This window comes from Mixophyes fleayi, chromosome 8 (assembly GCF_038048845.1).
Source record: "Mixophyes fleayi isolate aMixFle1 chromosome 8, aMixFle1.hap1, whole genome shotgun sequence".
In the NCBI taxonomy this organism is placed as follows: Eukaryota; Metazoa; Chordata; class Amphibia; order Anura; family Limnodynastidae; genus Mixophyes; species Mixophyes fleayi.
In genome coordinates this window covers 138489953-138515332 of record NC_134409.1, presented here as the reverse complement: position 1 = coordinate 138515332, position 25380 = coordinate 138489953, and the positions used below count along the sequence as shown (strand labels likewise).

The 25380-nt window shown below is 43.3% G+C and overlaps 3 protein-coding genes across 3 annotated transcripts in view; all 3 read right to left on the bottom strand.

The window, feature by feature from the left end:
* LOC142099858 (inter-alpha-trypsin inhibitor heavy chain H3-like) overlaps positions 1-3118 on the bottom strand; it is a 33269-nt gene extending 30151 nt beyond the window's left edge. Inside the window, exons 1-2 of the mRNA XM_075183772.1 lie at positions 3018-3118; positions 1796-1962 (exon numbers count right to left, since the gene is read on the bottom strand). Of these exons, the coding sequence (XP_075039873.1) occupies positions 1796-1962; positions 3018-3095 (245 nt within the window). The 5' untranslated portion in view covers positions 3096-3118. The remainder of the gene's footprint in view (positions 1-1795; positions 1963-3017) is intronic.
* An 11295-nt stretch (positions 3119-14413) lies between these two features.
* Positions 14414-22536, bottom strand: LOC142099857 (dual specificity protein phosphatase 7-like). The gene is made up of 3 exons (XM_075183771.1): positions 22032-22536; positions 16457-16885; positions 14414-14835 (listed from the first exon to the last, which is right to left on the bottom strand). Exons 1-3 carry the CDS (start codon positions 22390-22392, stop codon positions 14528-14530), a joined length of 1098 nt encoding a protein of 365 aa, XP_075039872.1. The 5' UTR covers positions 22393-22536; the 3' UTR covers positions 14414-14527.
* POC1A (POC1 centriolar protein A) overlaps positions 16773-25380 on the bottom strand; it is a 31668-nt gene continuing 23060 nt past the window's right edge. Inside the window, exon 12 of the mRNA XM_075183770.1 lies at positions 16773-16885. Coding sequence (XP_075039871.1) covers positions 16876-16885 — 10 coding nt within the window. The 3' untranslated portion in view covers positions 16773-16875. The remainder of the gene's footprint in view (positions 16886-25380) is intronic.

Genomic DNA, 25380 nt, shown 5'->3' with positions numbered 1-25380 from the left:
ACCAAAAGAGTTACCGAGCCCTATTCCCAGGCACAATGAGCGTCGCAGGTCTCGGAATTAAACACCTCCCGCTGCATTCAGAGGGGTATAAATGTAGTGAAAGGCATCTCACGCTGAATTGAATTGCACCCTCTGAACATCTAAAATGACTGCAAATGACTACAGGTAATTTATCAAGGCTATTAATGCACTAATTACTGCAAGGACCAAAACAGGAGCTAATCCTTCAGTATGGACTCCAGGCGCTCTCCTACCCCTTGACGAGCTAAAATCGGCCTTAATCACAGCGCCAGTTCTTCAACAACCTAATGTCTACCATCCACTAGTGTGTCCCGGGTTCTCCGGTATTCCTAAAAGATTGCATCCCTGAGCTTATTTGTCCAGGAAATTCTCTGCCTCTGAGACAGATTAGGACATTGGAAACTGTGAACTGTTAGCTGTGAAATGGACCTTTGATAAATGGAGACACTGGTTAGAAGGAACATCCCATACGGTCACAATTTACACCGACCACGAAAATCTTGACTATATTTTAAACCAACCAAGAGACCAAATCATTGTCAGGTAATATGAGCTTTATTCTTCTGGCAAATCAACTTTATTATTGGCAAACCCCCAAAACAAAGAGATAGAGAGAGGAGAGATTGGTCAAACTCCTGCTGCCGTTCAGAACATGAGACTTATACATTACAGAAACTATCATTATTTATTGATTCATTTATAATTAACATATGGGGGGGGAGGGGTTATTTTTCATTATATTAAGGGGACAAGAAAATTATATTATATTATGGGGGGAATATAAATATACAATTATATTAATTGGGCAATACTTTTTGATTGCTAATGGGTTTAATAATTATTTATGATGCACAATGTGGCATGACATAGTGCCCCTATAGTATAATGATACAATAATATTGCCACTTAAATATAGTGAAAAATAAACTTTATCCCCATAAGTAAATTATTAAAAAAAATTGACACTTATTCAATAAACAATTTTTGTCTCTATAATGTATATGGCAATAATCCCTCCTCTTCTGTTTGGAAAGATTTCTAGCCAATCGGAAGCAGGTATAAAAGAAAAAAAACTGTTTGTTTTCTGACGGTTTTGACCAAACTGCTGCAGCTTCAGCTGTTTTCAATCCGCCGGTCATTTAACTTCCCAGCCTCAAGCCACCCTATAGCAAGAAACCACCCGCGACGTCTGGATGTTTAAAACCGCCACCAAACACGAGTCATAGTAGATCTAAGCTTAGAATTTTTTTTCAGCCTTGCATATAAGACCCATCCCCTGGATACAGTGGCAGATCCAGGGGGCAGGGGGCAATAGCCCCACTAGAATATCTTTTAAATGGCTGAGACACCGATCAAAGGGATGTGACCAATCAGGGTCAGTGGTGGGGATTGGGATTAGCCAATCACAATGAAGGGGGGACGTGACTATTCTAAATTGCCCCCCCCCCCTAGAATCTGATTGGTTGCTATAGGCAACAGCTACACTTTTTCAAACCCGCAGTTTAGTAAATATACCCCTAGGTCTGCCCCTGCATGGATATGTGTGAGAGACCAGCACACTGGATACTTATTAGTTATATATGTACTTTGTTAACTTTTTCCTGGTTGAAGGCAACATTTTATATCACTGTGTAAATATGTGGACATTTTACACTCTGAAGTATCTAACAATTTGCATTGTGTGTTTCATCCTTCTTATCCTCTCTTTACCCATTTTACAGTCTCCCGGAGGTCACACTGTAGGCGGTTGACTGCACTCTGATGAGACACTTACATGATGAAGTTGGTGATAAAGGCTGTTTTTGGAAGCTCCACAGCAAACACGGCCTCCTGAGAGGAGTTCAATTGATTTTGGATCTCAGTGGTTATAAAGGTGCGAGCAAAACGGGATGTTATTCTGCAGTCAATGTCCATACTACGGATGACCATCGATCTGTCGCCCTGAGGAGAAATCACACTATAGTTTTCTGTCCGATACATGCACCGGCAGAGATTCAATGCAAAGCTGAGCAGTCCGCAAAGACAATCTTCCTCTACTCGTTTCCCCCCCCCCCAGAGGGGTGCAGAAAAATGAGCCGGGATTCCTTACCGTAGTGGGCCTCAATGTGCACAGCGGACATCGGATCTCCCCCAAAGTGTGCAGATATTAAATCATTCATCAATTACATGGGAGCATCCGTCAGCTGCCTTTACACGCTGTGGGTGTCTCACATGGAGGGAGAGTTTGGGGCTTGCTACCAGGATATTTTAGTTATATGTATACTTTTTTGTACTTTTTTTAAGAAGATAAAAATCTGCAACTAATTTACCAAAGTGAAAGAATGTCCTAATAGTGATTATTTTGTGAAACCTTCTTTATACAAACCCTGACTCAACCAACCACCTTTATGGGTGGGGTTTGCTGGGGGAGTATGTATAAAAGGTTTAAAATAAATAGGATTTCAGTATGTCACTACAAGTCCCAGCACAGTTTGGCCGCTGTGAAATACGCAGGAATACTGGTGTCACTACCCAAAGACCAGTCACCCAGAGGTGTTGGGAAATACCCCAGTGCATTGGGTGGGTTTGTGGCCCCTGGGGAAATTATGTCAAATTCTGAAAAGGCTGGGACCATCCGAGTCCCAATATAACTAAGGTACCCAAGTCGCCGCTATTTAAATCATTTCTCCAACCAAAATATAGTTATACATACACCTCACACCATGTAGTACTGCCAGACCAACCCTCTCGCCCCTGAACAGAAAATGTGAACCACCCCCAGAACAGTACAGAAATACAACATACAAATATTGGGTCCTCCAAGCTTTCGCTTTAACAACCTTGGCCCATATATGAACAGAGGATTATATAGACTCCTAAGTGCACAGACGCGTGTTCCCTTTACATCCCAAATTCCTTCAATAGAGAGTACATTTGCCTATTTCTAGATGTTATCTTCTCAATATTCCATACATTTAGTAACTGGAAAGCACAAGAACTGCGCTTCGTACACCTACCTGAGCGCCATCACATATGCGTAGACCACACAGCGCTACGAGCACAGCCGTTAAGAAATGAAAGCTCTTGAACGCCATGATGAAATGCAGAACGAGCCCCAGCCAGAGAGCATTAATAACCAATGTCCAGGTTAACGGATAACTTTGCTGGGAAACAAATACAACATTCGACCCCCCCTCCCCCCATCTATTGCAAAGGAGTTTCTGAACTTGTCCTTCTATAAAAGGGATTTTACCGCTTAATGTGTTTTCTGGACTGAACTCTAGTCGGATCGATACCTGTAAATGGTTGTCCAGGGCTGTTTGCAGAAGGTTCAGTCCCTGTTTTCCTGCAGTTATTTTACTCAATGTGGAGTATTCAATCTGTCTTTGCATAAAGCAGTGACTGACATTATAATAATGTAGTATAAGTCACCCTATATATAGCGGCTGCCGTTTCACATGAACCAATTTGCATTAGAGGCTCCGTTAGAGTCCGGGTGACGTTCCTTCGACAGATGAGACGTAGGAGCCGAGAGGTTCTGATGGAGACACGATGGGGTCTGTATGCAGCAAATCTTAACTACACGATATAAAGACAACTTGTGACACGTGCACATATCCGAGTGTTCCCAAACAATAACCAGCCGGACAGAGCCGTGTCTTTACCTCGCTATGAGCTGCCGTCCTCTTATCACCTAATTACACAGCTACATTTAGGAGTACTGGCTCCCTACACCCATAACTGCTCATCACCATTACAGACAACACAACAGCATATCAATATTTATTTTTTTATTTAAAGTGACAGAAATTGGGTACAGGACGTCTATTTCGCTGCATTTTTGGCATTGTTGGCCAACATCTTCTTCATTCCTTTCTTGTTGTGTTTCTTTGCAAAACGCATATTCCTCATGAACTTGGGATCAACCTAAGGACAGAGAGAAAAACAAAAAAACTCAGCAAAATACGGACACAGCAACGACGGTGCAGGATATATGTAATCCCTGCCGGTTACAGATGTCTATGTGGACCAGGCGCATCCGAAGTTACATAAAGACAAGTGCTAACTATGTAACGCCCTCCCCAGCCATGACACCCACCGACATATAGCACCTAAATTACCCACGGCACACAGCTGTACCTCTCACGTTGGTCTCCCAACTTTTTCAGTGGTCAAAAAAAAAAAAAAAGAGATTTTGGAGGGGGGACCGTGACAAGAGCATAGATCTATATCAGCCCCCGACTGGTCCACTTTGAAGTCTTACAATATACCTTACGAGTACACCTATATCGCTACAGCAGCATTAATGAAATCTGTCCCAGATACCACTCCAGCTGCAGACAGACAAGATCCTGTATTTTATTTAAATGCTATAGGAGTTGGCTCCTATGTGAAGCTGACAGGTGTGTATGTGGCCCATTCAAATAAACAGGCATTTTAGCAATAAATCTTGGGAACAGCTGGTTATACAGCCGCACTTGATGTTCTATATTACGGGAACCACAGTAATGTAGTAAAAAGTAGCTTTTTAAATACACTTAATACTGAAATAAAACATTATGGAGCAAAGAGACAATATGCCCAGACCAGTAATATCCCCATTACTAGGGTTCTGCTCATACAAAGTACAAAGATAACACTATTATGCACCACACACACACATAGTAACTGTACAGTGTCTGATTACTTCCCTCCAGGACAACATGTGACAGATCTGTATTATTAACTGTTCTTAATGTATATCCTACAGCCCAGCACACTGCAAATATGGAAATACCGCCAAACACAAAACAAATAGACATGTGACCCCGCCAGGGACAGAAGATTCAATTATACAGACAGACATCACCACAGAGGCTCTTCTGCTACCCTAAGTAATGAGAGACAAATGTCCAACACACAAACATGACCCCTGAGCACTGTGAGGAGTTCTGCTACATGAGAATAGAACACTAATGAAATTACTGATCACCAACGGTCACTGTGAGGAGCTATACAAGGGAACAAACGGGGATGCCAGCGATTTTACGCATGCAGCGTAAAAGTCCAACCCCTTTATCTAAGATGTAACCACAAGAGTCACATCCTGATAAAGTAATTTTATCATTACGCCAACACGTGACCCGCAACAATCTACTGAAACGGAAGCTCGTCAACACATACAAAAGGTACCAGAATAATCTCTTCTAGGACGTACAACGCTGCCACTTACCCCTTTAAGAGACTCGTATCTTTGAGATCTGGGCTTCTTAATGCCATTCCTGTGCCATTTGCGAGCTGTAAAAGTAAGTGGAATATCATCATGAGCTAAAGACACAGAATACCGGAGAAATACACAGCCCATGGTCTGCCGCCATCAGAAAGTAGGAGCATGAATCTCAGAGAAGGACATCTCCAGAAATAAGCTAGAGATCCCAGTAGCATGATCTGAATGATGCTGTTCTATTCACCCCGTACAACAACTTTCTTAAGCAGGTATAATATAAAGGTTCAAACTTCCCAAAGATAACCTGCACCCAAAGTTTAGCAGATCAGTCTGCTGTTTTCTGTCTGTGTATTTTCTATGTTCTGTTCCATATCTTCCTGTGCAGAACTAGGTTACATTTATATACAGCCAACATATACCATAATACTGCACAATGAGGGAATCTATATACCATGACTGAGGTGAGGGGTCGCTCACTAGTTGGTGTGATTTTTAGGTTTAGCCTCAGCAGTTCCGTTATCTTATGTGAAGAAAACAATTGGGGAAGGGAGCAGACGGGGTGAGGGGAACAGAATGACCAGCGTGGGGATGTCATTACTTACATTGGTTGTGTGTGGTGTGATTCTTGGACTTTGCCATGACGAAACCTGTGTAAAATAAAATGAGTCACAATTCAGGTTTATTGAGAGAACAGACACAAGACCATTATATTACATAATGACGCAGTTTCCAGTCAAACTACTCCCACAACATGGACAGAGGATAATATTCTACTCCGCCCTCTGTATAATGCTTACAGATCTAAATAATATGATTATCGTGCATTATAAAAGTGATATTCACCCTAAGCCTCCTTGTCAAAATACATTAGGAATAAACACTGCCTGCACTCAGCCACGTAACCAACAAAAAAAAAACCTCTGTTCAATTTGCTATTACCCCCATGTCCCATCTCCCCACTGTGAACGGATAGATTTGGGGTTATAATTAAGTACAAATACAGACACCGTACTTTATCTCGACTCAAGTTTCAAAATTATATGGGGTAAAATTAGTGCTCCAAATCCCTGTATTCAACAATCTGCTCAACACGGACTTCAAATTATACCAACTTCAGCCATCTTCTCACCCCATATACATAGCTCCCCAGACCCATACACCCCAAGACCAAAGCTCTATACACTTCACCTCCACAGCTCTAGAGACCCCCTCCCAAGACCACAGCTCTTTGGGGATCCAACCCAGCCCACAGCTATACATATAACCCCCTGCCCCAGAACATAACATGGACTGCAAATTATACCAACTTCAGCCTTCCTCACTCCATATACATAGCCCCCCCCAGATCATACACCCCCAGACCACAGCTCTATGGGGATCCCATCCAGACCACAGCTATACATATAACCCCCTGCCCCAGAACATAACACCAACTTCAGCCTTCCTCACTCCATATGCATAGCCCCCCAGACCCATACACCCCAAGACCACAGCTCTACACATAGCTCCCCCAGAGCCCTAAAACCCAAGAGCACAGCTCTATAGAGGGCCCCCTCAGACCACAGCTATACACATAGACCACCCCAGGGACAGAGCCCCTATTACTAGCCCCCCCGGTGCAGCCATACTGGGTACAACCAGGGGGACCTGGGCTCAGTTTAGCGGCGGCTGCTCCGCAGAATCCTCAGCTCGGAGCCGGTAAATATCCGGCAGGTCCGGTACCTGGATGTGTCTATCCCTCCCCCGGGGGGGTCCTGTGCTCACCCCCCGCCCCGCGGCCGAGGATTACACCGGATCCCCAGCACCGTCCAGCACTCACCGCTCTCTGCAAGGATCACAGACCGGAAGAGAAAGGGTTAGACGCAAAGCACGCCGGGATGTTACTATGGTGCGGTGCGACCTTCAAATCCTTCCCCGTAAACTGCCCTCTGAGTGCAACGTTCCGGTGCTCATAGCGCCCTACTTAGAATTATCACAAGTATATAGGATTAATATTATTAATAATATTATTATTATATACTATATAATAATAAATTATATTAATATTATTAATAAAAACACTAACATAATTAATTTTTTACTATTTATATATTATCAATTATTATTTAGCTGCAGTTACTAGAGGTCATTTATAAAATGTAAAAATAAAATGTATTATATCAGACACTTATTTTACGTATCTTGTGTGAATACGTCAGTTTTTATGTGAGAATGGGGGGGCGACAAGATGGCGGCAGCTGCAGGGGAGGAGCTGCGCAGATGGCAGGCTCCTCAAAGAATGCAGGTTATATAGCGCAGGACACGCAATCTTGTGCCCACCTGTATAAACAACATTTCACTTAGTTCCCTCATTCTCATAGATGTTAAGTTTAATACTAAAAGGCAACACCTGGCGGTCAAATGGGTTAATATATATTAGTATATACAGCATTGCCCCTTTGTATTATCCTATCTCAGATCTCCATGCACCCCAAAGGTAATTCTACCATGGGGGTTACTCAGTAGAAAGTAGCCGTGTTTCCATGTGAAGCTAACAAGCATTTTGAAAGAAAATCATATTATGAACCGGTTTCCAAAGATAATCCTATTTTTCCCATACAAACCCTTTTACTCGCAATGTTTTTTGCCCTAAAATTTAGAATCCCGATGGACCAAAATTAACAAGATGAGTGTTTGAGGGAGGAGGGGTAAGGTTTATGGCCCAAGCAATCATCAGGTCACAGAGTGTGCCAGGATTTAATCTTAAACTCATACAAGTTGTAGGTTAGTGTCGCAATTTCAAACAGTTAAAAATATGATAACCCGAATAATATACAGAGCGGATGCTATTTGTAAATCAGGAAGTTTATCACAGATTATAGGACGTCTTTCTCGGCACAACAGTCTCATAGTATGACACATTAGTGGGCATCTTGCTATAAATATTACATCTCACCGACAATACTGCATCTTGGAAAGCAAATTATATCTTGAAAAAGCTGTACATCGTCTCTATAGAACGTTATTAGGGTAGTGGGTGTATGCATCCAGATATGCTGTACTGTATGAGCCAAGTATTTGCATTTATCACCATAATACCCGCTGCGCTAGGCAGGACACTAAATCTATCCTTTTCTCCATACTATACAAGATTTGTGATGGGAAATACAGAGAAAAACACCAATGAAAGCTGGGCTGGGGGGAGCCCCTGTGATGTTGGAGATGCCCGGCTGTGTGTGCCGCCATCTTGTCATTGACTGGGGCAAGGTAGATCGAGGCTTTAGGGGTGGAAAGTACAGCTAATATTACACACGTCTTCACTTGTATCTAAATAACTCCCATGTTGACCGCTCTGCCCAAGTTCTGCACCTCTCACCCACACTCATTACCTGCTCCCACTCTCGGTTCCAGGATGTTTTTTGGGCTGCACCCACTTTGTGGAAGACATGAAACCGTTCCATGAAAACTCACCACTTCAGGCAGCTCATCAAATACTTGAACCCTCTTCTTAACCCCTCTAAGCTGTGCTACCAATTATCCACCCTCCACTCCCTTCATTTAAAACTTACAAATGTTTTCTTTCAATACTCCGACACCCTCTGACACCCAAGCCAACCTTGGCGTGGGATTGGATCATATAGCCCACTAAGCAGTTATATCCTTGCAATCCAACTGGACCAATACGGAATATGTAGCACTTACCGTTTCCCTATAGATTGCCAGCTTGCTAGGAGCTCCCTCATACACCCAGTCTTATTTCATTACTGTTTGTTCCCAATTTTTAAGAGTTGCAAAGAATACTGGTGCTAATACTATATATAAATATCAATTTAAAAAAAGATTTGCAGAACCACGTCCACTTTGGTGTAACTTTCAGCTCGTCTCCACAAGTGGGATATTTTACATTTTGGAAGATTATCCGTTGCTCAATGGTGCCAGTCGCTGGTGATCAACAAGGAATGAAATAATCTCACATATTGGCAAAGCTGGTGTAGAATGACGGATATGACTAAGCCGCACATTTCCTATTGAACATATCGTCATTCCGGGTTCCTCTACGTACCAGACTTACCTTTCCTTCTGCAAAGCTTTATATGCCAGTTGGATCAGTCTCTGGAGCTCAAACAACCACATGTTCCACAGTAATCTGACCCCAATATTCCCCAGAATACAGAAGTGGTCAACAGTCCCCCTCACTAGATACAGTGACTTGCATTGAATGTGAAGAACAGGTTTATGGGACTTGTAATTTATTGGACAGCTGATGTAGGAGAGGCTGGGATGATTATGCTGCAGAAAAAGTTAAGAAATAAAACAAATATACATGTGCACAAATTGGCTAAGTTTTATTGTCTGTTAATGGGTTTCTTCGTGTGTTTTCTTTAGGGCTGAAAACAAATCAACTGTGCGCCATAGGTGTTCTGGGTTTATATTGTTTGCAATCTCTTTAACCAAGAAATATGATCTAAGCTTTTAAAAGAAAGCAGAGCTACTGCAATATTTACTTTAGCCAGCAGAGGGGGCGAGTGGAACAATATAAAATAGAATGAATATATTTCATAAGTGATTAATATATGTGTAGACTCATGTAAATAATATCTGTATAATCTGATGTCATCACTTCAGTGATCATAAGGAAAACGTGTATTAAGGGATAATGCACCCAGCACTGTACATTACAGATATTAGAAGGCACCGCGGATTCTGTCTCCTATATAGACCACCCTGCTATATATGGTAATAACTGCAGGACATTCAGCGTTGCCGTTACAACACTATACAGAAAGCTCATTTTATAATAAAACCACCACACCATTTTCATAAAGAAAAATATGTTTATTTGTAGTATAAACAACATAATCTCATCATTCTTTCATTCTGCAAATCAGCAGCCATTTACCACAACCATCTGTACACAAAACACAAACCTCCGACGCTATCACGGACGTCGGTGTCTAATCGCTGCAATAGCATCCGCCCAATGACGTCAGGTGATACACACAATTACAGGCCATTCTTTAATACTTTAAGCAAAGTTATAAAAACAGCAAATTACAACTGGGATGTATGGTGGAGGCAGAGGTCAGCTGTATGGAACTACAAGTCCCAGCTCACCTCTAGTCTTGCATCATCTGTGGAACGGTTGTTTTCTGAGGCCGTCATTACCAAACTGTTATACAAAGGAAGGTAATACTGATCCAGATTTGTAATGCGAGATCATTGTTACATTAAGTACTTATTAATCAGCAACATTTGGATTGGAAACAATGAACAAATGCAAACATAATAATACAAACTAAAATAAGAAAAGGTTAAGGCTACCTGTGACCAATGCCGTCACGGCCGAGTACACGTTCCGCATAGAAATCACGGATATCACGTGTGACAAGGTGTAAGTGTTACACAGGAATGTATCATGATACAAAGCTACATAGATACATTTCCAGCATAAAGGTGCTGCCTTGTGCAGACAATATCCTTTGGGGCTCCCATTGAGCGATAGGTCACAGCTGTGTCCGGGGGTGAAGGTAAATGGGTCCAGAGGTAATTTATACACATTTACCTGGAGTTGTTCGGCAGCATCACTAATTTTCACGCCTTAAATGTGAACAACTGCAACTACGCCGTGTGCCCCCAGTTATAGTGTAAGAGGGTTTGTGATGTCCTCCATGTACATTTAGAAGGTCAAACATTCAAAACCATTCTATCCTTATATACTTATTTCTGCAGGAGTACAAAAAGGTAAAACATTTGTCATTTACAAGATTGTATAAAGCATGTGATCATATAATAACTGTATAAAACATGGCACTGTATAAACGGTATAAAAAGACTAAACTGCAGTCCAAGGACAGAACTCCACAACTTATCTTCCAAAAATGATTACATGAAAGTTGTGCCAGGTATAAACGTGGATTGTTTTTAGGTTATATGGAGGATAGAAAGTACAAATAGCCATACAAAGCAGCATCGTACGATGGTAGGACGATGTAACGTATTACTTCGTAACAAAAAGCTTAATATCAAAGTGAGAGAAGACGCAATTTTGATGCGATTCAGCGTCCTCCTTTCAGAAGACTCCAGATCTGCTCCTCACCACACATACAAGGTTTTGACGTTAAAGAGGACCATACTCCCAATGGAGGCAGACATTTTGGGGGCTGACCCAACTATCACAGGAATGCAGCCAATCAACTCACAAGGAAGCAGTGACATCACAAAGTGCCTTATGCCTGAGTGAGGATACTAGTTAGTATGATGTATGTAATGGAGCAGGCAATATGGCTGCCCCCACCGTAGGAGACAGGAACACAAAGTGCTGACCCTGGGGGTGAACAGCTGTCAGATGTTGGATAAAGGCACTGTAACCATATCCTACTGTCCATGTTGTAATGGAGCTATACAAGTAGTATATTATTTAATCAATGACTTACACATTACAAAGTCTGTTTGCATAGCTCACCAGACGACTGCCATTACTGTCTTTGTACAGTAAATCCTTTATGTCCTAGAGGACTCCTGCCAACGCTCTCAAACTACTGTATGTATCACTAGGGTGGGCCAGGGATGACAAACTCACTACGTTTGCCGATAGTCTTATATTATATCTGTGTGGGTTATATCAAGCGTATGCTTTATACACACTAGTGTACAAATAAAAGCTCTTATTGCTGGTAAAAGCATGTAAACGGGTAGAAGACCACGATACACCCCCCTAGCATTTGTGATTAAGAGCGTTCACAGTTGGTGGGGGTTGTTTTGTTTTTAAACCTGCCTCAATAATCCCAGAGGTTTAATACAATACCACTGTGGAAAGGGCCTTTGGCACAATTTGGGGGTTAGAGCACCTTTACAATCACATGATGTAATAATAATGAAGTTACAACACCTCCTGTACAAGGTAATGCGATATTGTTACTGGCTGTGCATAGAACAGAAAAATGAAGGATCTCCATCATTAATAAGAGCTGGGGCACAATTGTCAGTGAAGAGAAGGCATAAGAACAGTATCTCCCAATCTTTTCATAATACTCACTGGGAAGAATTTATAATGCCTGGTGCACAGTGCTGTAACCCATAGCAACCATTTCAATTGCACTAATAAAACAGAATCTGATTGGTTACTTTAAGTCACAGCATTTTTTTTCTGCACCAGTTTTATTAAACAATCCCCAATAACAGACACAGAAAGACAAGCAAGTTATGATTGTAAAATAGTGTACAGTGAAAAAACAAATCAGACGGACACAATGTCACCAATAAAACTCTGTTTTGATTTAAACACATCATGAGATAGGGAGAACTGAAAGAAAAGGAAACCTGTTCGTAGTGTCGGCAGTTTTAGCGAGCGTTATTTGTAAACAGCGGCAGCACCTCTGCCGCAGGTTTAGGCAACATATGGCTTTTCAACCGCTGCTGAACTACAAGTTCCTGCAAACCCTGGTGCATGACATACACACTGTGACCACCAGATGGCACAGGCGCTCCCTCCATGTCTGGCAGGAGCTATACAGACAACGTGCGCAAACAGCAAGCGGGGGAAATGCTACATTAGATTTATTCTGTAGAATCAGCTTTTACTAGAACAATGATCCCGTAGGTCCAATAATGCAACATGCATTAACGTCTACTGGTCATAGACACCATTCTGTGGGCTGAGCCAATGCTCGTCCCATCAAATTACCAGGAACTAGCGACATCACCTTGTGCCTCATACCTCAATGGAAGTTACTACTTCCTGGTAAAGAAAATGGCCGCCTCCTCCAAGGGGTGCTCATTCAAAAGCCTATAAACACAAGGCACAACATAGAAAACTGCAGTTAAATTTGGCATTTTAATACAATTTTAAGTGCTTTTATAGTTTTATATAATTTAAATAAGAGCGTAAAAAAAAAAAGATCTCTTGTTGGGGGTAATGTAATAACTTGGCTTTTCATAAAAAAATAGATTTCAGAATGTGGCACTTATTAATATTGTAAACTATTCCAGAATCAGCACCTGGGAAACAGCCTTTCAGACAGAATATATCAGACAGGGGATATATCCACCCTGGAGCCAAAACTGTACCAAACACACACAAAGAGTGTGATTTAATGTCAGATTCCCCTTTTGGGCCATGACATTTATTTTGCTTTAAAGATTGTCAGAGCGATTTAAAAATAAAGATAATAATCTTGTGTGAATTTTCCACATTGTTCTCCACACTGCGGTTACAGAGCTGTTGTGGAACTACAAATCTCAGCAGACCATGCAGCAAGACGATCATCTCATAACAAGGTCGGTCATTGAGGGACGAGTACAGGTCGTTGATGGCTTTATACAGACAGCTCATCTCCCCGATGTCTGATGCAAGACCTGTGACAGAGCGTCTGTCTGAGGGAACATTGTATGCATGAGTACTCTGGGACTTGTAGTTCCACCACAGTTAGTTACCCAAAGGTCTCCCAATTAAAAAAATAGGGTCTCCCCGCTGTATGAAAATATCTGTATACCAGATGCCTCGTGCCTCTATGAGGTAGCTAGTACCTCCTGGACTGATGGGCTGTGTCCTCAGGAATATCAGCTGTAAGTAGGGAACGGACTGCTTTAATAGGATTACTGACGGGAAACCTCCCAGCCAAATCATTATCTTATAATTATCTCCTGGAATGTACATCGGTGGATACCAGCTCTATAAAGCAATAGTTTAACTATGCAACTTCATGGCAGTTCACTTATAAAACTTATGGCATTTTATATTAATGAGCTTTGTAGACTGTGGAAAGAGCATTTGGTCAACATAAACATTTGGCTTATAAAGATACAATTAGAAGGGATCAGGGATTATTTTGTGTGCGGTGGTGATGGGTCTGGATTAAGGTTACAGATCCACCAAATATTAGCTGGATAAGATATATATATATATATATATATATATATATATATATATATATATATATATATATATATATATTATATATATATATATATATTCCACCCCTAGAAATTCCTGTCCTGTATTATTAATGCTTTGATCGGTGAACAGTCCGATATACATTTCAGGTCGGGGACTCTGCCGTTATAATTCACTGAACTGTCAGACAGCAATAGCCGATAACGACTAAACTCTTAAAAATAAAGTAATTTTAGGCTGCCAAGAGGAATGCTGATTTAACAAACAATTGTTAAGTGCAAGATCAAAATTGGAAATTGTTTTTGATCCATTTTTTGCAAAAAAAAAAAAGTGACTTACACAATCACAAGAGTTTTGATTTAACATACAACACACTCATCAGACACTTGTGCGCCATTCATATTCCAAATACTCTTCAATAAATCGCAACTCTGGTCAATGCGGCCGGATCATGTCAGCTGCAGACTATCCAGCTGGAACAGATTGTTATTGGTCGGTGTGGTAAAGTACAGCTGGTTGGTCGGCGACCGAATATCACAGGGACTTTTCAACCCCAGTGTCCGTTCAAAGTCTAGCAGCTGCCCCATAAAGTTAAAGTTTGGAGAGATATTGGACTTTTTTCTTTTGACAAAATCATAAGCATCGTTTAGTGAGAGGTTGAGTTTCTGCATGAGGTACGCGACAGTGACCGTGACGGACCGACTGATTCCTGCCAGGCAGTGGACCAAGATCCCACATTTGTTCGAACGAGCCTCATCTGTAACAAGAGAGGAAGTGATAAGGAACAGGAAGAAACATAATAGATATGAAGTATTAATACAGAAATTTGATTAAAGGCAGCTATTCTGTGGGCTCAAAGTTCCTATAAATACAGCCTATCCAGTCACTAGGAACCAGTGACATCACTGAGAGTGCAGCCTATCCAGTCACTAGGAACCAGTGACGTTACTGAGAGTGCAGCCTATCCAGTCACTAGGAACCAGTGACATCACTGAGAGTGCAGCCTATCCAGTCACTAGGAACCAGTGACGTCACTGAGAGTGCAGCCTATCCAGTCACTAGGAACCAGTGACGTCACTGAGAGTGCAGCCTATCCAGTCACTAGGAACCAGTGACGTCACTGAGAGTGCAGCCTATCCAGTCACTAAGAACCAGTGACGTCACTGAGAGTGCAGCCTATCCAGTCACTAAGAACCAGTGACGTCACTGAGAGTGCAGCCTATCCAGTCACTAGGAACCAGTGACGTCACTGAGAGTGCAGCCTATCCAGTCACTAGGAACCAGTGACGTCACTGAGAGTGCAGCCTATCCAGTCACTAGGAACCAGTGACGTCACTGAGAGTGCAGCCTATCCAGTCACTAGGAACCAGTGACGTCACTGAGAGTGCAGCCTATCCAGTCACTAGGAACCAGTGACGTCACTGAGAGTGCAGCCTATCCAGTCACTAGGAACCAGTGACGTCACTGAGAGTGCAGCCTATCCAGTCACTAAGAACCAGTGACATCACTGAGAGTGCAGCCTATCCAGTCACTAAGAACCAGTGACGTCACTGAGAGTGCAGCCTATCCAGTCACTAGGAACCAGTGACGTCACTGAGAGTGCAGCCTATCCAGTCACTAGGAACCTGTGACATCACTGAGAGTGCAGCCTATCCAGTCACTTAGAACCAGTGACGTCACTGAGAGTGCAGCCTATCCAGTCACTAAGAACCAGTGACGTCACTGAGAGTGCAGCCTATCCAGTCACTAGGAACCAGTGACATCACTGAGAGTGCAGCCTATCCAGTCACTAGGAACCAGTGACATCACAGAGTGCAGCCTATCCAGTCACTTAATTTATTATATAACTGTGAGTATATTTTCTTATATTGTAATAAATATATGGGATAATACACTTCCTACTAAGGATTATATGGATATTAGAAATCACAGAGGCGTTCTGTAACCATATAAAGACAGCGCTGTATATGTATCTCTGTCAGAGATCTGAGGTGACTTCTAATACCAGTTAATGTACAGTAGGGAGTGCGTTATTTCTTATATCACACACCAGATTCTGAGCGATGACATCAGAACACACCAGAGTGGGGCTCCTGTATACTGCACTGTGTGTACTGGGTAAGACTAGTATGTACAAGACGTGGCATTTCACCTTGTCCTATCAGGAAATTAAAGAGCGACAGACCAAGGTTAATATTCCAAAAGAAAGCGCGATGGGCTATAAATCGATTAACCGGCAGAAACCCATATATACACAAACATCTGTGTTATTAAAATGGCTCTACCAAGATGTTAATTTTATTTACATGGTGTAATTGTGATGTGATCCATGACAGCCAGCTGTCCGGCAGTGGGACAGGCTGGGAGGTAACACCTACCGATGAAGCATATGGCCTCGGGGAAGAACTGCGACAGATTCTGACTCCAGTGATCAGAGATCGGAATCTGCTTGTATTTGAATTCTCCGTTATGTTCAAACGTGTTGGGCAAGTTCGGAGTCACATTCAAGATGTACTTGATATTATATTTTCCCAATATATCCAGGTTGGTGGAATCCTTTGCGCAGCCAAGGTACAAATACGGAAGAATCTGTACGGGGAAGGTAGACTGGTTGGTGATGGCGGGGCTTCCTTCAGATTCGGTGGCGCTGTTGGGTTCCCGGTCAGACTCTCCATCGGAACCTTCCGGACTTATCCTCATTCCTCCCAGCCCAAGGACAGAATCTGGGGGAGGATCGCTGGGAGAGGAGATCTCAAGACCGACCTCGCAATGATCTGGGTATTCCCTCTGAAACTTACTATATCCACCTACAAATACAAAGTATGAGCATTCAGAACGGACATGAACAAATAATACGATATTCATCACATTTATTTATATTTGTAAAGCCTATACATCAATGATAGAGTGGTGCACACTGTATACCTGATACTTGCTCCAACATATTTGATGGGTCTGCAGACCCTAGTCTCCATGGCGGAGCGATACACTAATGTGCTATATAGGATAGAGCTTGGTTCCATTAGAACATGTATAAATTTCCTGTGACTGCCTTACTAACCCTGTTTAATATGACACAAGGGGATTCTCCACAGGACCACCATTACCTGTATATAAGACACAACAAGTATCCACGGTCCTTGTCTAAAGACTGTTTTGAAGATTAAAGTTAGGAAATGACAGATGCCGTTATCATCCAATAAGGTACCAACGTTCTCTTTGTTGCCCAGTTTTGACACTTATGACAATGATACTTATTATGTACCCACTTCTGAGCATAAGGTTATTATAAAGTCACCAACGGGTTCAGATAAAGACAAGTCCGGGGGTGGTTTCTAATAATCTGTAATTATTTACATTATTCTTTGTAATGTACAAGGTTCCATAATGGCTATTTAAGTAATAAAAGAACTTGCAGATTCTATAAGAAATGACAACCAAGAACATATTTGAAACCAATTAAAACTACTTCATGTAGTGTAAGTGACAATGTCCAAAATTACTCACTGCCGACCCAACACAATGCGCTGTGCCGAGAAGGGGGCCCGGTTCCGGCACATTGAGGGTGTGTTATGCCCTTTGCCACCTGCACTGAGTCAAGCCCAGACTTACGCTCCCTCCCTACAAACAACCTTGCGCACCTCATACCCCCCCAACATGCCCAGACAGGAGTCCTAGATCAGGACAGATGGGAAGTATGCCTCTCCCACATGTTACTGACCCCTTTATCCAACAATCCTACTTCAGTACAGATTGGTAAAGCTTACTTTTCATTAGGAAAAAAAAAAAGTTTAAAAAGAAAAAAGTAAATAAAAATTAACATAAAACAATTTTAACACTCCAAGGTTACCTATATACATGGCCTAACAACATTGCAGTTTAACATCACTTATGTATTACACACAGGTAACAAGGGTCCTTGGTCAGACACCCTCCACCATAATAAGGAGAACAGCAGTAGGGGACAATGTCCCTAAAAGAACTTTGGAAAATCAGTCAACACCCTGTCTCAATAATGCAGAAACAGCCGTCTGCAAAGATAGAACACCTTTATTTATGCGCTAAATATCCCGCGAGATCCACATTAAGCACTGGAAATATTCCCAGTGGCTACTATGTATCAGAGGTGCAACAATTAACAGCATATTATTAACGAGAGACTGGCAATTAGACCATTAAAATAGAGGAAGTGTATTGGCATATAGTCTACACCACGTCCCCACCCTCACTTCCTTTCTGGGGATAATAATAATAAGGTTTTTTTCTTGTTGCTCCCAAACTATTGCATGAAAACATCCCCCCCCCCCACCCCCAGTTTGAGCCTCACAGGGGAAGGTAATAATGATAAGGTGTCCGTACAACAACAAATGGCCATCTGATAAATTCATCCATTTCTAAACCCTGTTAATGAATTTGCCATCATCCACTTGTGTGGTAAGGAATTCACAGCGCAACCGCCTTTACAGTAAAGAAGTCTTCCTATGCCTATAGTGACACCTTCTCTCCCCCAGTCACAGCTGATGACCTATCATCCTCTGTATGGTCTTTGGTACAAAAAGTGTATTTGACAGATCTTTGTATTGACCATAAAGATATTTATACATATTAATTAGGTCACCTGTAATTTGCCCCTTTCCAAAGTACACACAAAGTCTGTCTCATTCATCTTTATAGCTCAACCCTTCTATTGAGAGGAACCCTCTCAAATTCCACTATGTTCCTCATACAGTGAGGGGCCCACAACTGGACCCTATATCCAAGATGTGCTCTAGTGACTCGTACAATAGTAATACTATGTAACATCACATCCATTTATCCCCCTTCTATGCATCCCATGATCCCTGCAAAGGCTAAAAAACAAAATATTCAGCAGTTGAGTCCCTGTGCCTAAGACTTATGATCACAAATTGAGCTGTACGTAGATATTAAATACATGTTCCCAGTCTGGGTCTGTATCAGTGTTTGGTACTGTTGGTTATATAAAGTAGAACATGAATCTCTACCTGGTGTATAGAAACTCAAACACTCGGCTACAAACACTCTACATGCCATCTTAACGTGTAACTATAGGCTACACAAGGTGGAGGCAGCCATATGGTGGCCTGAACCAGTATACAAGAGAACGAATTACACTCAGGGATGCGATAAGTTTCTAGTGTACCGATAGGCTGAATATTGACCTGGGTCAAAAAAAAATGCTATCTCAACTGTGTACAGGTAACAGGTATATTAAAGGCACACTATACCCAAAAGCTTTCCTGTTGGATTTACCTAATGGGAGGTATAAAATATCTTGATTTGTACATTCTGTGCTACATATAGCAGTTCCACAACCACTATGAAGAACCGCCATTATTGCTGTTCCTTTTCCCTTCTATTCCATGTCTTAAATGCAAAATCAAACTATTCATCCCAGTAGCAGAATACAGCTAATTGGCATTATCATAGGCAGAGCTGAAATGGATTTAATTGATATATGTAAAATGAAAATCCTCCCTTTAAAACAAGATACGACAAGTCGATAGAAATCAACTGAATGCACAAAAAATACAAGCGTCGGCTCCACCCATTTCCCTAAATTATGCATGCAAATTACGACACCCACGCAGAATGCGGAGGAGGAACCGATTAACCACTAGTGTGCCAGATCAATAAAATCATCTATGTGCAACATCAGGATATGAATAAACACACTGTGATGTTAAACTGCAGAATATTCACACAAGGACTTGTGTGTATTTTGTTGTTGATAAATGTCTGCACATTTTATATATGCAATAAATTTAATGTGACTAATCTTTGGTCTTACTTTTATGCCCCCCCATACATGCACACCCTAATTTGTAAATTTAGAAGTAACATTTATACAGAACATACACTTAGATTAAAAGATTGTGCACAAGTTGTTATTCACAACCTTGTAACAGACCAAAAACCCTACAGCAGCACTTTGTATGATGAATGTGACACTAAGTACACTTGTAGTATGTATAAAGTATCTACAAATGCAAATATCCTGTGTGTCACTGAGCAAGCTGTTTTAGACAAGGCTACTATACACAACATGTGTGTGTGGGTGTATGTGCGTGTAGACGTGAATGCAAATAATAAACAACATGAAGCTTCATAATATGTACTGCTCAGAAAAGTGCTTAGATTATAGAAGTCTATTTTAGTAACGGATTGCTCAAAAGTTTCCTGACATATCTTGTCTATATGGTGCAAATTTTATAAACAAAAAAAGGGTGCCTACATATTGTATGAAATCAGCGGCATCGTCCTAATGATAACAGCAACCCTGCAATCATTAACGTTGAACTCTATATCTGCAGTGGACGTACAGAGTACACCAGAGCTACAACATCCAGAAAATTCAGAACGTAAATGAGAACTTCTGGCTGGGTTTTACATAGACAACTTTAAGCAATGGCATGAAGTAAACTACTAATTACTATGGTCTTCTCTTCTGGGAAATACAGCCATATACATTACTATTATATCCTATTTTTAGCTGACTACAATACTAATCCTTGCAATGTGAACCCCCCCCCCCCCCCAGCGCGATCCGAGGGGCCCATTGCTGGTTGCCTTGAGATGTGAACTCTTAACAATACACACTTGTCTTCCTATACTTGTCAGCTTATTACCGAACCAAGGTGATAACTAAACTCTCCCCCCCACAAAATTGTGCCAGGGCCTCTAATTTATGTAATCAATACAGTAACCCTTGTATATGTAAAACACTACATAAAATATCCTTTAGCAGACAAACACCAGCCGCATTTAATAAGTTATGTCCATGAATCGTTGCTCTATTCTCAATCACTAATACACTTCCTTTTTCATTTTTTAAGATATATGCAATATCTAGTCATTTTTATGGGGAAATGGTTACCAGCGATGGACCCAAACTTACGGTTGACAGATTGTCCACATACAACCAGACACATGTAACACACATGCTGCTCTGCAATTACAGATCCAGGCTACATGTTTGAATAGTATTAGGAGCAGAGCCTGATTAAGACCCCACAGAGCCCTAGCTTTGCCTGCCTCCACCCCCAAAAAGATAAATAAGAATAATCATGTTCCCTCGGCACCCACTGGCCCTAGGCGGGAAGCTAGGTTGCCTAATGGATGATCCAGCAGCCACGCATCCTATAGAGTGTAAGCTTATGAGCAGGGCGCTCTTACCTCTCTATTACCCAGTATTGTTATTTTACTTTGTTTGTACAGTGCTACAGAATATACTGGCGCTATATAAATGATGGTGTATCTGTATAATACATAGACCTGTACTCAGGGGCTTGGACGTCATAGTCCAGGGGAGGGGGAGACTCAGCTCAGCAGACTATTAGGAACATTTTAAAGGGGAAATAAAAGCAGTTAGCCCAGTAGCCCGCTCTGGCACCTGCCCCATACACCCCCTGCCCCTGTGTGTGCCCAGCACGTCCCTCCCTCACCTGTTGCCCCTGAGTGTCAGCCACAGAGGTGCCAGGACTACATTTCCCGTCATGCCCCAGCCCGCTCTGGCACCTGCCCCATACACCCCCTGCCCCTGTGTGTGCCCAGCACGTCCCTCCCTCACCTGTAGCCCCTGAGTGTCAGCCACAGAGGTGCCAGGACTACATTTCCCGTCATGCCCCAGCCCGCTCTGGCACCTGCCCCATACACCCCCTGCCCCTGTGTGTGCCCAGCACGTCCCTCCCTCACCTGTAGCCCCTGAGTGTCAGCCACAGAGGTGCCGGGACTACATTTCCCGTCATGCCCCAGCCCGCTCTGGCACCTGCCCCATACACCCCCTGCCCCTGTGTGTGCCCAGCACGTCCCTCCCTCACCTGTAGCCCCTGAGTGTTAGCCACAGAGGTGCCGGGACTACATTTCCCGTCATGCCCTGGCGGCCCCTGACCAGGCACCCCCGGCAAGGCATTGTGGGAGTTGTAGTGCACGCACCTCTGAGGTAGAAGGCTCGGCAGCCGTCCTCCCGCAGCTTGTGGAGCAGGAGACCGAGCACGGAGCCGGCTGCGGGGCTGTTATCCGGCCAGTCCAGCGTGACCTCGTCGTACAGCAGCACGGTGTCGGCCTGTCCGCGGCGGGAGAAGCGCTCGGTGTCGCTGGCGATGACGGAGCGGACGGACATGTTCCCTCTCCTCAGGCGGCGGAGCATCAGGCTGGGGATGGTGACGCTGACGGCCGCCTCGATGTGCGCCGCCTGGTAGCGCTCGTGTGGGCGGCAGTCCAGGAGCAGCAGCCCGCTGCCCCCGGCCTCCAGCGTCTCCTGCAGCCACCGGGCGCTCCTGCTGGGGTGCGCCATCGGTCACACGGTCCCTGCCCCGTCCCCTCCACGGTTTGAAAGGTCTCCGGGATCCCCCTCCCCCCGGAAGGAGTCACCGCGTCCCCTGTCAGACTGCTGGGAGCGCGCGTCCGCCAAGTGGAACGCTCGCTGCCGGGGGCGCGCCTCCCCAACGGCTCCGCTCGTGGGCCGCGGTAACGCGCCTGTACGCGCACGCGTCGAACGTCCAAATGAAACGCTGGCGGGGGCGCGCCTACTCATGCATGTCTCGAACGGCCGAATGGAACGCTGGCGGGGGGGCGCGCATGCTCACGCATGGGTAGAACGTCCAAATGGAACGCTGGCGGGGGCGCGCATGTCTCGGGAACGCGCCTGGAGTTTTGTTCCATGCCCTCGCTGTAATAAGTTATAATCAGCTCCTGCACTTCCTGTTTTATATCCATCACTACTGTGTTACATTCTCCACTTCCTCAAACACTTATTCACCCAGTTACATCATCTCAGCTCATTTCCTCCTCCAGTTTAGTCATCTAGGTACCATCAGATTTCACTTCTTTGTCACAACCCCCCTCACCCCATCACTTTCATTTATGTTACCAATAAATCACAATGTATCTGCCATTGAAGAGCTCAAGTATAATTACTTACAAGAGTATTTACACATATTAGCACTGTTTGTATAGGGATCATGCAGCTCTCTATTGTAAAGGATAAAGCTATTATAGTTTACAAGGAGTTTATACCGATCTCGGATCAGGTGACTTCTAATATCAGTATTGTCCCAATTTAAGCGGGACAGTCCTGGATTAAGGGCGTCATGTATGTCCCGCAGGTGGGAATGTTTGGGTGAAAGGAAATATCTAACGGGCAACCTAGCGCTAGGCAGCCCTCTGGGGCATGGCCAGACCCCTGGTCATGCCCCCTATCCTGCTTGTTGGGAGGTATGGTAATACTTTACAGAAGGGGGTTTAAGTGTTCCCCAGTTCCATCAGAAACCAACGATTATAAGGATTTACTTGTTTATAATAAGATTATAAATGGCTCAAACATCTGAGCAATTGGCTGCTGTGCATTCCACGCACACAGACCACTTTGTGTACCTCAGTGACACCCGCACAGGGGCTGGCTGGTCTGGGGGCATATGCCCCCTTGGCCGGTCCCATAGTGGACTATCTTGGGCTGGGTCAATGGGCCACCTGCATTTTTTTTTCTTTAAAATGTTCCTCTTAAGCTGCTGAGTTGATTCTTGTTCCCCTGGGCTAAAATTTGCCAGCACTCCCCTGCACCCGCACCCTCACATGTGGTCATGCAGGGTTCTACATTACAAAGTGCTTCAGCGATGTCACTGGCTCCTAGTGAAGGGATAAGTTGTATTCTCATGAATATTGGCTTAAATCATGACTATGGAATGATACCTCTACACATCAAGGGTCTTGTAACGCCATGGCTGTGATGTGATGAATTGGCTACAAAGCGATAGTTCAAGGAGCGGTGTACAGGGCGTTGGATGCTATACCTATTATACCCTCTCCTTCCCTCATATCACATCCAGCATTTACATACAGCTAATAAATGCAAGTTACTGGTGTCACATAGTCTGTTGCATGAAGAGAGTGGAAATAACTGTATTGATTAGTGTAAGTATCTATACCACGTGTGTAATAGGTGATATTCTATTAAATGATTGGTTTGTTCAGCTGGTTTAAATGTGTTATCACGAGTGCAATAAGAGGAGATACAAAATATAAAACTTCACAGTCTCTGTCAATTATGATTATTAACAATATTATATTTCTGTAAAGGTAATTCAATTACTGCCTGGATCCCAACCCTGAGACAATACCTCCCTTCACAGACAGCAGTCGCTTCGATGTGCACAAATGTACATTTTCATTTTAGTGTTGTTTTTAAAATAGTAACAATGATGAATTTATTTTTGCACAGAAAACAAATGCTGAGATATGGTGGAGCCAATACAACAAGACTCTTCACTCCTTATCTGTCTTTCCTCAGTGCTAAATATGAGACACCGACCTTCATTGAAACTGTTCTACATAACATTTTTTGAGTCATCATTGAAGATACTTGAATCCTGTTAACTCTTTTCACACTGTACAGAGCAATCAGGGACAGTAGCCTTCAGGACTTGAAGCAATGCTTTTACAGCAGGCTTGTAGCATGGTGCCAGCATTAATAGTTTGGGACTGATTCATATTCGAATGTACGTCCATTTGCGTTCTTATGTGTACATGTGCTTATTGTACATACAATTGTGCGTATACTGCAGTCTATTCTGGGTATCTACATATAGCAAGTAACGTTTAGGCAGATTGTACTCACAGCCAGATTAAAATCGAATTGCATCTTGAGATCACCTGTGATTTGAACTCAGTCAGAACAACACTCAAGGTCAGCACTCTTTTTAAACACGGAACATACATGCAAGCTGTTACGAGCCGCGGCGGTGCCCAGCCGCCGCGACTCACTCACCTGCGTCCCGGCCGTCGCTATGGCGACCGGGACGTCACTTCCTCTCATGTCCCGGCTGTTGCCGGGGCAACGACTAGACGCTCCAGCGCTGCGTCCCGGCATTGAGAAGCCGGGCGCATGCGCTCTACAGAATTACTAACCTGCGGGTTAATGAAGTTAGGGGGCTGGTTTCTATCTGAGCCAGGCCCTGATTGGCTGTCTCAAGTATTTAAGGCAATGAGGTCTGCCACCTCATTGTCGGTTATAGCTTCTGTGCTCCAGTCTGCTGACCTGCTTGTTCCAGTTCCTGTTCCTGTATCTACGTTTGACTTCCCGTGTATGACCCTTGGCTTCGTATTTGACTTCGCTTGTGTTTCCTGTGACCCTGATCCTTGGCTCGTTTACCCGTTCTGCTACTTTGCCTGTGACCTCTGACCTCAGCTTGTTCATCGTTACTGTTACCTGCTGCCGACCTTTTGACCTCTGCGTGGACCGGACTCTTCTTGCCTGGGTTCTCCCCAGCCGGTACACACTTCACGA